Source organism: Enhydra lutris, unplaced genomic scaffold (genome assembly GCF_002288905.1).
Source record: "Enhydra lutris kenyoni isolate GAN:26980312 unplaced genomic scaffold, ASM228890v2 scaffoldscaffold12, whole genome shotgun sequence".
Lineage (NCBI taxonomy): Eukaryota > Metazoa > Chordata > Mammalia > Carnivora > Mustelidae > Enhydra > Enhydra lutris.
Genome location: NW_019154096.1, coordinates 13,783,365 through 13,798,238, shown reverse-complemented (window position 1 = coordinate 13,798,238; position 14,874 = coordinate 13,783,365). Strand labels below are relative to the sequence as shown.

The window sequence follows — 14,874 nt, the reverse complement described above, 5'->3', positions numbered from 1 at the left end:
AGCACCCGGGCAATGAGTGAGTGCTTGCTGAATGAATAAATGTGTTTCCTAGCTTGTGAAGCTCAAATTCTCCGCAAGTATAAAAATGCAAGTATAAGCAGTGCTAAGTGAAAGCACAGACAAAAGGCCATGAAAGCAGAGAATTACGCCCTCTACTTCACCTGGAAAAATGGGGAAGGCTTCATAGAGGAGGTGGCATAGGATTATGCTAAATACTTGAAGGTAGGGGGTCCAGAGTTTATATCCGAGCATCACCCTAAATCAAACAGACAAATTTCAGGCTGATTACATCTAAAAGTATGAAGAAAAGTCAAAGCTCACTTGATTTGTTTTGTTTACGTTTGGGGCTGCCAACAGAAGCTGCAAATTCACTAGGACTTGGGGGTCCTATTCCATTTCGGTCCCTCCAGTTATCAGATTCACTTCCACTTCCCAAGTGTTCACGACTGCTGGACCTTGAGAGGGACATTGATGAGCCCTGTAAATAATCAAAGTCAGATGTGGACATATTAAGGTAGGTTTCCTAAGATTTGAGGAGAAGAGAATCTACATTAGACCATCACCAATTACTTCTCTGTTCAACCACTGCAGTTTTCCCACACATGCTGATTCTCAGGAGTCTGTGGTACCTGTATATATGGCCTCTGCTCTCCAGCCACCAAGGACACCTGGTAATATACGCAATGAAGTCTTTCTCCTTCATTATCAGAGTGCCCAACAGAGTTCTGAGAGCCCTCAGGATAAAGCCTTGCTCCTCTAAGTTTTGGAGCAGTAGATACTCAGAGTCCTCCCTATTTTGGGGAACTACAAAACAAATCTTCCAGCTGGAACAGCAGAGATTCTCTGCCTTGGATCACCTACGAAGGACAAATAGGAAGATGTGTGGCTACACCCAACCCTTTGATAGGAATACAGCTCCTAGGCTAAGTGAATCAGAGTGGAGAGGGCTGCCATCTTTTCCATGTAACCCTCATCCCAACAATGATAGGGTCTTTCCAATAAATTACAAATACCTGAAAAAATTTACCTTTTTAAATTCCTCTCCCCAAATATAAAAATGTAAAAGATCTCAACATGTGCACTGAATTTGCATTTATTCATTCATTTATTTAATCACTGGCATTTTACTTTGTACTGTACTACAGTATTCAAGTCAGGATTCTCTGGTTTTCAAAGTAGTATGTTGGGGAATTCTAAGAGAATCTTTCACTATTCAGTAAACTCACTTAATTCAGTTTCACAGCAGCATAACCATGCCTTCCCTTTTTAACACTTTTTTCTTCAAGGCATCATGAAACCACACTCCCCATGTCTTCAGCCTATTCCCTGTGGCTTTGTAGGATCTTCCTCCCCTTTTCCACTCCAAACATCACATTACCCTGGGGTTGGCCCTAGCATTCCTTCTTGTCTCTCTCTATACTTTCTCATTAAGTTATCTCAACCTCTTTCAGAGCTTAATGACAACCATGACTTCCAACCTTCTATCTCCAGATTTGACTTCCCTACTGAAATTTTTAATAATTAAATTGCCAATCTGACACTCCATTCTACTGTCCTGTAGGCATTTTAAACTTAGAATGCTTGAAATTGAATTGCTGATTACCCATCCCTACTAGCTACACTCATACACACTCCTCCCCCAGAATTCCTACATCTCACCCCGTTGCTAAAGCTGAGCTTCTAAGTTGTCCTCATGTCACCTTCCCCCACTACATCAAATCCATCAACAAATTCTATCGATGTCATCTCTAAACATACCCCAAATCTACCTACTTCTCTCCATCTCCACAACTGTAACCTGTAGCTACCTCACGAATATTTTATTCTACTCTTGCCTCCCACCCCAATATCCATTTTTCATAAAGCAACTAGGTTGGTTTAAAAAAAAAAGCAAATTAGAACAAATGATACCTTCTGTATGAAGTCTTATAATGCTTTTCTAGTACTTTGCCATGGGCTGAGGTGCTCCCTAACTGATCCTCTTCCTCTCTCTCAAACTCTCAGTCTTCAACACTCTACCACCCTACCCAACTTCTCCTCCATGAACGTACCAGCTGGTTCCATCTTCAGGTGATCAAGCTCTATTACTGTTTCCCTAAATCTTCACAAGGCTGGCCCGTTCTTGTCATCTAGAACTTAGCTTAAATGTCATCTGCTTATAAAGGTCTGCTATAACCATCTAATGTAAAGCATCTCTGTCTTATATTTACGAGGGATTTTTTTTAATCACCTAAAGACTTCTTGTTTGTTTGTTTTGTATCTCTCTGTACCCACCAAAAAGAAAATTGAAGCTGTGTTCGAGCACTGTATCCCTAAAATTGTCTCCAGAAACAAAAAAGATGTTTAATAAATATTTGTGGAATTACTGAATCTATAAATATCTTTTCCCACTTCTATGGGATGCACTTTGCTGACTTTTGGGAAGGGGCAGAGGAAAGAAAGGCTCCTGAGATGAAAGAACTAGTGTTTTCAGTTGAAATCATCTTTAATATTATACTTCAACCAAGATAAATCCAGTGTAACAAGGGAAATAAGAATATGCTCAAAACTGGCAATAACCAGAAACATCAATGAGATCATTACTGTAGTATTTATATGTATATTTAAAATTCTTCATCTAAACTATTTTTTAGCATAAAAACACATTCATCTAAGATCTAAGCCGACTTGATACACACGGCTATGTCAGACCTGACGAAACATGGTGATTTCTAAAAACACTAAGTAAAACATAATCTTGTGGTATCTATGAGTTCACTATCTACTCACTAATTTAAAGTACCATAAAGAACAGCTCATCTCCATTCTTGGATTTGTAAGACTTAAAATAATCAAACAATCTCATTACTCTTAGTGGTGGGGAAATCAAAAACCATCTTTGAGTCCCAAAACATGTTTTCATTTGCTTCAGGGAATATGCGGCAGAGAGGGGTAGCAAACAGAAAAGGAAAATCCTAGACCTTTCATATTTCTGTTGATGTGGCAGAGATACTGTAGGTGAAAGCAGCCTTTTGCTCAAGCTTTTGTGTCTCAGTATTTGATCAAGTGGATGGGGTCATATTTTTGAGTCTTGGAGAAAACAAAAAATGCCTCAAGCTGCCGGCATCTTATCTGAAGGAGCTCTTTGGAACAGGCTCATTTCTCAAAGCTGCCCTAAAACTGGAAACAACTGCTCAAGTCTAGCTTCTCAGAAATCTGACTAAGAAGCTCAAAGCATCCATTTCTTGCCTCAAGCAAGCTTCCTAGAGCAGGAAATTCTGTGAGCCTTGATCCCTGGCACACGGAGTGAGCAGCACATTCCTATCAGAACCTACTGGCTAAACATGCTTCTTCTCATAGATCAGCATTCCACTTGTCCATTTGGTTTGGTTTGGTTTGGTTTGCTAAAGAATAAGGGAAAACGAGTGTTTGTTGCCACCTTCTAATTTCAAAATATTAGTGCTGTAGGCAGAGATGTGGTTAATTCTTTAATAAAAATGTTTAAGTTCTCCCTACTTTCCCCAGGTCCTTCTCCATCACACCCTGTCCCCATGTGCTAACCCTAAGAAGCAATCCTCACTGCTCAGTGTTTAAGCCCTCTGAGCTATGGCAGAATAAAGAAAAAGGCATGCATGTGCAGATAACAATTGCACAAATTTAAATCTTGTTATTGTAAGGGACGCTTTCATTCCCTTTCAATGGATTTGGGATGCATGAAGAAAAGTTCAAGTCCTACATAACAGGGAAAAGCTAGAACACCATTACCAAAGAAAGTGTGGTTATATCTTTTCATCAGCATTGTTGAAGGGCCTGTAAATAAATGCAGGTTACATGGTGAGAGCCCATGCACTGATCTAGCTGCTCACACCCTCTCCCCTACCTTCCAGTGTGAACAGATTGCTAGACATTAACCACAAAGGGGGAACAGGCTAGCCCAAGATAGCCAAAGCAAGAAAAGCCACAGGAGGGAGTTCAGGCACTGAGTCAGACCCGGCACATCCCTGCCTCGAGAAAGTGGTCTATCCTTGGACAGGGGCTGGAGCAAAGAGTCTTTTAGGTTTTAAAATAATTTCAGCATCCTCTTCCTAGGGTTATCCCTCTTTAGACCAGTGTTTTTAGAAGGGTGTCTGCATCAGAATCATACTAGGCTTTTGCTGAAAATGTAGATTCTTAATTCTGGCTCCTTATTTGATGAATGAGATCCTGGAGGAAGCATGTGCATTTCTACCAAGCTCTCCAATGTGAATCTTATATACGTTAAGCAATGGCAACATGGTTCTAGATCATTTACTTATCACCTTTGCTATGTACTCTCTTGGGTTAAACCATTAATAAGAGAAATATAAGGAAATTTTGAAAAATAAACTCAACTCCTTTCTGTGACACCTACTGCCATGACCTCAAGTAAGACACTTAACTGATCAGGGTCTCTCTTTCCTCACTGGGAGCTTGTAGCTTTGAATAAGCTTATGGATGAAAATGCACTGTTATAAATCATAAAGAAATTATGTGATTTAAGATAATTGTTCTTAGCACAGTATGTGTTCACATAATACTCTGAGGTATTCCTTTGGATATAAAAAGCAAATCTAGTTTGATATGCAATAATATTTCCAGCAAAGAGCTTTCATATACATAATCTCAGATTTCAGCCAGTGTTTGGTTTCCTTCAGGGTAAAGTTCTCCATTTCAAAGAACAGTAGCTGCTCAATATTATGAGAACTTACCACACGGCATGCTACATACTGGGTGCCTTCTTCCAGGTAATCCTCAGAACAACTCAAATTAGAAAACAGGTTCAGAGGGGAGAAGTCATTCCTCAGAGCTGTCCATGTACCAGTCCCACAGCCCTTTCACTTGACCACTACGTTATCAGAATGATCATCATTTCAACCGGCAATCCTTCAGGTCTTTGAGGACACAACTCAAATAGCATTTCTAGGGTAATTTCATCTCTGAAACTACAGAAAAACGATCAGCCACCTAACACTCCATTCTGCCAAAGCCAAGTGAGTGAAACTGATGACCACAGGTGCATCAGCTAAACCCCTCAGAATTGGCACAGCGGTTTTAAGGTCTCCGCCAACAAAAGGAAAGCTTATTTTCTCTCAGAGCTACAATGGCAGAAAGAGGAGTGTGCCTCCTAGAGCCTCAAAATTTTTCATAACGGTTCCTACATTCTAGCTGCTGACATTAACTTCAGTCCTTAAATACAGGCTTCCAGGCCGCTACTGTAAATCTGACAATGAAATTTGTAAGAGACTGTGCTTTTTAGTATTTTCTTTTACACTTAAAAGCAATGGGAAAAAAAATTGCATGTTTGCTTTTGCCTTTCATCAACAGTCTAATTTATTATAAGGAAAATTGGTGGAGAAAAGAAGACCAATCTACAATTGCTAGTTATTATACTAACAATTATGAAACCCTTAACCAGTATTTGTTTTTCAGCCTACAAGCATTCTGGTTGAACACTGTGATTCTTGGACTCATGATTTTTATCCACGTTTGGGTGTGTATACTCTCCCCAGTACTGAGTCTGCATATGTGTGCTCTAATTCCACCCCAACTCCCAAAAGGCTTACAGCCAAAAATCTGATACTGTCAGATTGAAAAGGCTTTGCTTAGCAAGTCACGTGCGGCTTGGCTGAGAAGTACAGAACATTGGATCCTTTCCCCATGCGGCAAGGATGCCAGCTTCCCAGTCTCACCCTGAGCCGTGCAGCCAACATCTGGGAAACATAAAATTTCGGAGCTCTTGTTTATGATACTTCCTGCTGTGTTCCTGGCACATCTGAACATGCTAAATTTTAACTCACATCTGAAAACTTACTTTTGTTGAGTGTTTTTTTTTTTTTTTTTTTTTTGCCCCCCTACAGTGGGTCTGCTGGTGAGTGATACCCTTAAATAAAGGGAGTCTTTATAACTTTTATGGAATATTACATCTGTCCTTTGCTTAATCTCAGCCCTGCACTATCATTTGTGACACTGTCCCCCTAACAAAATCACAATTTATCCAAATTTACATTCTCTTTAGTAGCTAATCAACAACTCTGAGTGAAGGTAAAGACCATAATGTATTAGACTGTATCAATTTGATAGCAATATGTTTACAGGAACAGAAATTAGAACAAATCACCATTAACAACTTTTCCTTATGTAAATAAAGAATGATACCACTCCTTTGCTGAAAGAACAGAGAGGAAGAGTGGGTAAGTCATGACTCTACGAACCTCAAAAGTCGTTGTCATTGTGGGCTTATAGGACACATGGTTGGCCCTTCTCAGCTCCTTTATGGTTTCGGCTGGCATGGATTTAGAAAACCCCAGGCCACTCCAGGTATTTGTGGGTGTTCTGACTTCTGTCACCACTGGTTTCTTTAACATAGCTTTGGGAGACAGCATATAAAACAAATGTTTGGTATTTTTAATGTTTTTTCTAAAATAAAATATTGATGAATGTTGTTTCTTTGATATACGTAAAGAAATTATCACTGCATATTATTTCTTAACATGAAATGCCTTAAAGTACCTTCATAAAATACCTTATACAAAGTAACAGTAAATTGAAAAATGTTACATTATTTCTTAATTGATCTAATGCTAATCTATTCAACAAAACACATTCATCTCCAACAAAATTTGTGTAACTTGAACCTAAACATTGTAGGTTTCTTTTCATGAAGGTCCAATTTCTCAATTCAACATGACTACTAGGAAACTTTTTATGGTCTCCTAGAAAAAAAAAAATCAAAGTATTGATCATTAACACAGCACATACCTTTGGTTGCTAACAGTTTCTTTTGTTCATAGTCAAATGCCTGAAAATAAAAGAGAAAAAATATCTTTATTGCCAGTCTGTCCAAATGTCTTGCCAATACCCCATAATTAGAGAACAAAGGTTTTGACTACAGCCCATGAATCTGTCTGGGACACATGCTAAGCTTTGTACCATTAATATGATAGTAATGTAGCACAAGTCTGATAAATTTAAACATGTTTTCAAACTAATTAATTAGAATAAATTAACTACTTCTAACATGAAAGTGATAAGAATTAGAAATTTTTCTTCAAAAGGGAAAAAATCCTATTTATTGTGAGTATTTAACACACCAGGGCCAACAGATGCTAAAGTATAGTGAATAACCCAATAATAGGCTAAGTTTCCCAAAATAAGGCATTACCAAAATGCTTTCTGGTTATCTACTGGTCTCTTTGTTTCTCTACATCCCCTCCTCACTTAAGTAAATCATGGCCTGAAATGGGATGATGTTAAGACAATTTAAATTATTTAGCCTAATTGGCACAGTCCTTGCTTTTGAAGTGAGATAAATGACAAATGCCTAGCTTTGATCTGTAATGACATTAAAGCCATGCAATAAAATTAAACCTAGCTACTTCTTCTACTGGTCTAGGATGTCACCATTTGTTCTTTCCATTCACAATGAATAAGTGACTTCAGTCATACGTCTACCGAGGACCAAGGTAGGTCATTTTGAAGAAAGCAGTCCAGACACAGCTACATCTCAAATGCAAACCCAGTGTTCTCAGCTCTCCAATTTAGGGACTATTTAAGGTTTGATTTAAGAATGTCTTAAAGGCCTACCAAGAGGGCCAAGAACCAGTTGGTGAGAGCTCTTTTGACCCTTCCTCTAGGAGGACTATACTGTTAGATCTAGCATGCCTGTATAATGTATGCTCTGAAACGGTATTTCTGAGAGAGAAATGTGTTACAAATAAAAATTAGGCCAGAATTATAAAAGTAAATGGGCTGACCCAGACAAAACTAGGATGTGTGATTAACTCTAAGAAAATGACAGTAAATCAGGAGAGCCAGATCTTCAGATAACATAGTTTGGTGTTTTTGAAATTATAGGTCTAAAATGGCATTGGGAATTAAAATCAACTTTTAATGATTAGATCCTAAATTCACTTGTTCAGTAAATATTGAGTCTTCTGTTTAAAGAGATTATGCTGCTCTTTGTAGAAGAATACAACAATGAATCAACAAGGGTCTAGAGCCTCAAAATACACAGAATCTTAGCAGGGATGTGTTTAAAAAAAAATAAATGACTACAAAATAAATTAGGAAGTAAGGTAAGTGTGAAGAGAGAGCTAGAGATGCAGCGTTCCAAGAAGGGTCAGGAGACAGAGATCATTTTTAGGTGCAGGAATCCGTGAAATCTTCAGTCTTTCTCTGTAAATGCTTGGTGACTACTACCATTGAGTTTTTAGCAATTTAAAAAGTTAGCTCTTCATTAATAGCATAAATACATCTAAGTTAAAACTCTTTTACCAAGAACATTCTCATCCATCCTAAAAGAAAGGAATGTGAAAATGATTCACTAGGTATAAATCTGATGGAAAAGAAGAGAACTACAAGAGGGACAAAAACCAAAAGGAATCATACAGGGGATGGGGTACTTCGTATAATTAAAGTTTTAATTTATATTAACTGAAAATAAATCCATCAGGAAAAATGTAACAAATGTGTTTTTTTTTTTAACTTTGACACTCTAAAAAAGACACAGGTTTTGTAAAAACATTCATCTAATAACTCATGAAAATGTTCAAATGTGAAGGATTAAAAAAAAAGACAAGCAGGACTGAACTGCAGTTTTCACTAAAATTATAGAGGTATAATTTAGTGACATAAATTACTTTCTTTGACATAGCAGTGACAGCTTGTTTTTAAGATTCTGTGAAAAGCTTTCCCCTTTTCTGGGGAGGTGGGGGAGGCTGGAGATAATAAATCTTCTACTATAAAGTAGGAAAGACTACCCAGTAATTCTGACACTGAAATCAAATGTTTATAAGAGTCTCTAAAAGCACAAAGTACGAAATCCTTCTTTCTCATATTGTCATTTATATGGAAATCAAATTTCTGAATTTTATGATCAATAGTATTTTGATTTACTGGCCTAATACTTTAAAAATGGATACAGAGAAGATCCCTGCTGAAGAAACTGTTTAATATGATCATACATCTCTCAACTAACATAGTCTTCAATAATACTTGGCATCTACTTTCAAAAACCTAAACTTCACTTTAATTATTTTTATAACTCTCTAAATGACACCAAATTTATCATCTCCATTAAACAGATAGAAAGATATATTTATCCAAGACTATGTTATGAGGCAGTGATACTTAAAAATAACAGTTTTCATATTTATCTAAACTTTAAGTAACAGAGAAATAATATCATTACATAAGACATAGCGACACAGACCATCTTATTGTGAATTTTAATACACTTTAAAGAATTCTTCTTACTCAAGCTTTTTATTTTTAATGTTTATTACAAAACCAATTCCTAACTACTACCTATATATTTAAATTTAATTTGGACTAGCGTGCTCTATTGTTAAACATTTGCAGAATTCCCCACTCCCTAAGTTACCACCCCACATGTAGATAACTCTCCCGTTTCTCCTCATTACCTGCATGTTGACATAGGATGGCCGTGGGGCCAGACGAGCCCTTTCGGAGTTTTGCTGGGCAGCTGCAGCCCTCTCCGCCGCACGCTCACTTCCGGGAGCCTTCTTGTCAGCCAAAGGGCTTTCTGCAGCACTCAGCTCAGAGTCCGAGAGCAACCTGTCAGTGCTGCTGTGAAACAGTTTGGAATTTAACAGTCCGTGTTTATATACAAATGTACTGAATGTTTCCTATGTGCACATTTACTCTATGTTTACCACTGTTAACTATTTACATGTATTATTTCATTTCATCTTCACAAGGCCGCTCTGAGGTAGGCAGTCAAATTATTCCCATTTTACAGATAACCATGTACCTCAACCAAGGTCACACCTCTAAGTAAACGGTAGTGCTGCAATTTTAACCCAAGCATATGACTCTAGAGCTGGAGTTGAAACTATTTCATGACACATTTTCACAAACATTATATGTAGTATGTTTGGCATATGTCTGTGATACATACAGAACAGACACACAGACAAGATTTCTAATTTGGATACGTCAAAGAGATAGCAATGACTCGTGCATACACAGTCTAAGCAGAAACAAGTCAAACTGAAGGCATGCAGATGATCCAGTTCCTGTGTGTGAAATGCATAGGGTATTGCTAACAAATCTACTATGACACAGGTTTCATATAAATAAGTATTTCCCAACACCTGTTCAGGGGTACATGGATGAACATAAAAATGTTCCTTAAAATAGGAAAAATAATCTGAATTGCAAGATTGGTAATGCCCTATACATGCATCTCAAGTTCAAATCCAAGGGCACGTTAAGCTCAAGTAAAAGAGAAATAAGGAACAGTATTAGGAAAAGAGCTGATCTGATTGGTTCATTCTTTCTTTTGTCATTCACTGTTCCATTGTGCCAGGAGAACTGGCAGCAGGCTACTGGAATATAAGAGGAGGAGCAATGCACTTTGTTTGCTTGACAAAAGTTCCCAGTGGCTTCACACAGGACATCAGAACTGAATGCGAAGGGCCTCTGCAGGTTGGGCAGGCAGCGGCCTGTGAAGGCCCAGAGAACAGTGTAAGCAAAGCAAAGGAAGCAAGCCATGTGGACGACTGGTGCCGTTAAAGCCAGAGTCTGACAAGATCAGACTTCCGTGTTCAAAAAAATTGCTGGAACAAAATAAAGGACCGACTGAGCTGCTGAAAGGGTAGCGACAGAGGGACCATTCTGGAGGTTGCAGCTTAATTTAGATGAGAGGTAAGTTCAGAACTTATTTAATGATGAAAGGAACAGGCATACCTTTCAAATGCTTCCACACAGGGAAGAAAGCAAATTTACTTCTCTAACCTACGCTGAATAATGGTCACCGTGGCTACTAGTACCACGTAAGGAAAAACACAGATAAAGCAGATTTGGACAAAATGGGAACGAGAGTAGTTAACTGATCAAAGAGTTTATAAAAGCAAAACAGATTTCGGTAAGAAACACAGGAAATAAAAATATAAAGACTATATTTGTCTTAAGATAGTCTCCCTGGTAAAGATATACAAGAAAACTAATAAGACAGTAGAGGAAATTGGGTAGATGGAGATGGAGAGGAGCAAAATCTTTCAACATAGAGGCATGCCACTGTATTGCCTTTTTTAAAAAAGTGTGAATACACTATCTATTTGAAAAAAAAATAGAAAAAGAAGATAGAGTAAGGATAACACATTTGTAACTGTGCTATTATGGTAATGGAGAGTTATAGTTACTACAATATATGTATTTATACTCATGGTGGTTTGTAATAAATAAAATCATGAAACTGTCAAGAATTTATTACCATAGTTTGCAATTAACTACCTTGGAACAAGGAAGCATAGTTTAAGTTGGAAATTCAAAGCAAAACAAAAGAGAATTCACAGGAGGAAAATTTCCAACAGAAAAATCAGAGAGTAAATATTGCCCTGTTGAAGAGCAGGGAGGATGTTAAAGTTTCAGAGCACAGAGATGGTTTAGAGAACCCAGATACAAATCCAATCACTATAGAGAAGACAGAGAGTGAAAATTACCAGATAGTATTCCTTAGTAGAAATTTTAAAAGGAAAAAGAATATTATAAAGAAAAATAAAAAACACTCTTGGAATAGATCAAACTCACTTGAACTAAAGAACACCAACTACTGAGTTTAAAACAAATCCAGCGTGTTAGACATTTTCTTTCAAAGGATCAAGGACTTTTAAAGATTAAAATACATACTGTAAGTGTGAGTTTTTTGTGCCCTGCAACAGTTCTACTGTCTGCCTCTTGGCACAGGAAACTTTGGAAGGACCCATCATCTGTTTCAAGTCACCAGCATTCCCAGAATGGGAAGGACTTCGAGGCATGCCTACTTCAACAAAAGCATCGTTACAACCTGCAGAAGGGATAAAGTGAAAATCCAAATGTCACCTTATCATCAACATCCACCTGTGATGGAAACAAATCAGAACCCAACTCAAGGGAGACCCAGGTAAAACAGCTTTCAGATGCAAAGAAGACACTTTAAATTCAGGCTGTCCCAAATTTCATTCAAGATGAAATTTAAAGAGAAGACCCTCACATTTTCAAAAGATTTATTAGGGGTGGAAGCGTTTTAAGAAAAGAAATACTCTACTTGGAAAAAAATTATATGTATACATTTACTAAATTGATGCTTTCCTCTTACACAATTACATCCACTTTAATTTAGGAAGTTCCAATGTAATGGGAAGTCATTCTTTCTGTGGGAAGTGTTTTTCAGTTTATTTTGCCCTGTGTTCTTTGGAATTTCATTCCAGATGTCTTTCTGCATACTTGAGGTAGGATGAGTCATAAATGGTTAGCAAAACCAACTTGAAATCACCACAGAGACTTTACGAACCCCTTTATCCGGGTAACAGACCAGGCTGACGTTCAGAAGGAAAGTTACCTTCCACAGGGTTTGATTTGGGAGATGGCTGCTCAGGTCCGGTTGTCTGTCTAGATGGATCACTGTGATTCCCACTCAGTACTTTTTCTCCAAGTGATGAAGTGGCTATTGCACCATATTTTATATTCGGAGACTAAAATGATAACAGAAAATAACATACAGATATGGCCACAATTCTAAAATTCATTTCAAGTGGAAGTTTAAACATATTACCAGCAGCTTATCTCTTAGAAACAGCATAGATCACACTCCTCTAGCAAAGGACGTTACCTGTGCATGTCCATTTAAAGAAGCAGAGATTTTTTTGCCTTCTGTCTGGATACTGTTGATATGGACATCGACAGGAGTCAAGCCAGGAGGGGGAGATGGAGCTGTGTGCCCGTAGGTGGGTACACCAGACAACAAAATATTAGTTAATGTGGCTTGGGCAGTAGATGGAATCATAAGGTGCGGTATGGCAGAAAAACCTACAATGACATTTCATGCAGACAGATATTAGAAAAAAAACTCATATTCAACAAATATTACTTTATTATTTTCAGTAAAACCAAAAAACTTCATTTTTGCTACTACAAAGTCAAAAGAGTTGAGTTTTGATACCACTCTGTAAATAGGTTTACCATTACTATAAAAACACAAAACAATGTTAAACAAAACAATGTTAAAATCGAACAAGACTTGAGAGAATACTTAACCTAAGCTCTTCACTGGATGGAGGAGGAAACTAGCTAGATTTAGCACGTCCATATAACTATCAGGCACATCCGTCCAACTGGAACCGACATTTCCTAATTATGAGGTCAGTGAGCTTCATGTGTTTTTGCCACTGCTTCCCGCTCATCACACTCTTTTTCCTGATCTGTTTGTCATGTCGGAAGATTATATTCTACTTTTATTAAAAACTCACTGCTTTGTCATGCTTCATTTTAACTAATTTACACACTGGGGAGTTTCTTTTTAGCTGCAGTATGCTTTGAACCATAATTTTTCCCTAAGGAAACAGGACCACTGGTACATTTTATTTAAAAACTGATACCTAAAACCACACCAACATGCCTTTGATTGTACTTAAATGATACTCACCTGTGGCACTTGAAGTGTTAGCAAGCGGGGGTGCCCATAATGTGGGGCTGGGGGTGCCAGAACTTGGACTTTGCAAAGGACTGACTGAGCTATTAAGAGCATTCAAGAGTGAGTTTGGAGTTGTTGATGTGTTTAGAGATAAGGTGGTAGGTCCCAAAAGACCTGCAATAAATGAATGCCAAGTCAATATGCATACATTCAATATTAAAAATACAGATGGGCACCAATACTGCCATTCGGAATGCACAGTGAGAGAGTCCAATATTTTCCAAATATACTATGAGTGACAGATTACCTTCTTTCAAATATTCCCAAGAGATACTACATGATACAACTCCAACACAGAACTCAGACTATCTACAAACAGATGCGGATCAGAACCAGAAGTTAGGTGTATGTAAATCAGGGACGCAGTTAGGGTTACTGAGCAATGCCAGCTGCTTTGCATTCATTTCAACTTGCCAGGATGAACATACTTCTGCTCTAGTGGAAACTCATCTTTTTTTTTTTTTTTTTTAAAGATTTTATTTATTTATTTGACAGACACAGATCACAAGTAGGCAGAGAGGCAGGCAGAGAGAGAGGAGGAAGCAGGCTCCCTGCCGGGCAGAGAGCCTGATGCGGGGCTCGATCCCAGGACCCTGGGATCATGACCTGAGCCGAAGGCAGAGGCTTTAACCCATTGAGCCACCCAGGCGCCCCTGGAAACTCATCTTTATTTCTCTCTATAACTCACTTGTTTTCTGTTTCCAAACAAACTCTTTTCAAACCACTTAAAATTAGCAGAGAATAGGGGAAGGTTCTCCTGCAGTAGAATGACTACGTTTGTGAAGAGGCCGAGTTACTTGGAACAGTTCGCTTTTATTTTGTCAAAACACACGACCATCCCTGTGGTCCATGGTCCATCTCAGTAAGTACAAAAACTTTTCTCAGAAACAATTTTTTTGTTTGTTTTTTGCTTGTTTTAAGGATTTAATATTTGATTTAAGTAATGAAACTTCTCTTCAAGCATTTAAATATATTCTAAAGTAAAATATGAAATTGTATATAACTTTTTCGGAATATTTAAAGTATTAAGTATTACAGGATAGGAATAGACATGAAAACATTTTAGAAATTGAGTAACTGAATCTTTGCTCTGGTGCAGGAAGAACTTGGCTCCTGCCAGATTATCTCGCTGGCACTTCCTGACTGACATGCATGTGTCGTTATGACTGTTTAGTGGAAGGGACGATTTGGGGAGAGTAGAGGCCAAGGGGGAAAGAGTCTGTCTTTACTGTAATGGTGTCTAGACAGGGCTACCTGGAATCTTAATCATATTATAATCATATAATTTTTAAAAGCAAGAAAGAGCTGTTAGAAAAAAGAAGTGACAGAAGGCGGAGAGTGTTTTTTCTGTCTCAGATCAATACTGAATGAGGCAAGGGGATTTTGTAGGGTTATTACCTTCA

The 14,874-nt window shown here is 37.9% G+C and overlaps 1 protein-coding gene across 2 annotated transcripts in view; it reads right to left on the bottom strand.

Annotated features, from left to right (window-relative positions):
* The window catches only part of LOC111144875 (BicC family RNA binding protein 1), a 257,684-nt gene that overhangs the window by 14,610 nt on the left and 228,200 nt on the right, over window positions 1-14,874 (bottom strand). For both annotated transcript variants that reach the window (XM_022499445.1, XM_022499446.1), the window contains exons 11-18: window positions 13,424-13,585; window positions 12,611-12,807; window positions 12,341-12,473; window positions 11,650-11,806; window positions 9,420-9,585; window positions 6,757-6,796; window positions 6,210-6,364; window positions 322-478 (exon numbers count right to left, since the gene is read on the bottom strand). In XM_022499445.1, coding sequence (XP_022355153.1) covers window positions 322-478; window positions 6,210-6,364; window positions 6,757-6,796; window positions 9,420-9,585; window positions 11,650-11,806; window positions 12,341-12,473; window positions 12,611-12,807; window positions 13,424-13,585 — 1,167 coding nt within the window. The remainder of the gene's footprint in view (window positions 1-321; window positions 479-6,209; window positions 6,365-6,756; window positions 6,797-9,419; window positions 9,586-11,649; window positions 11,807-12,340; window positions 12,474-12,610; window positions 12,808-13,423; window positions 13,586-14,874) is intronic.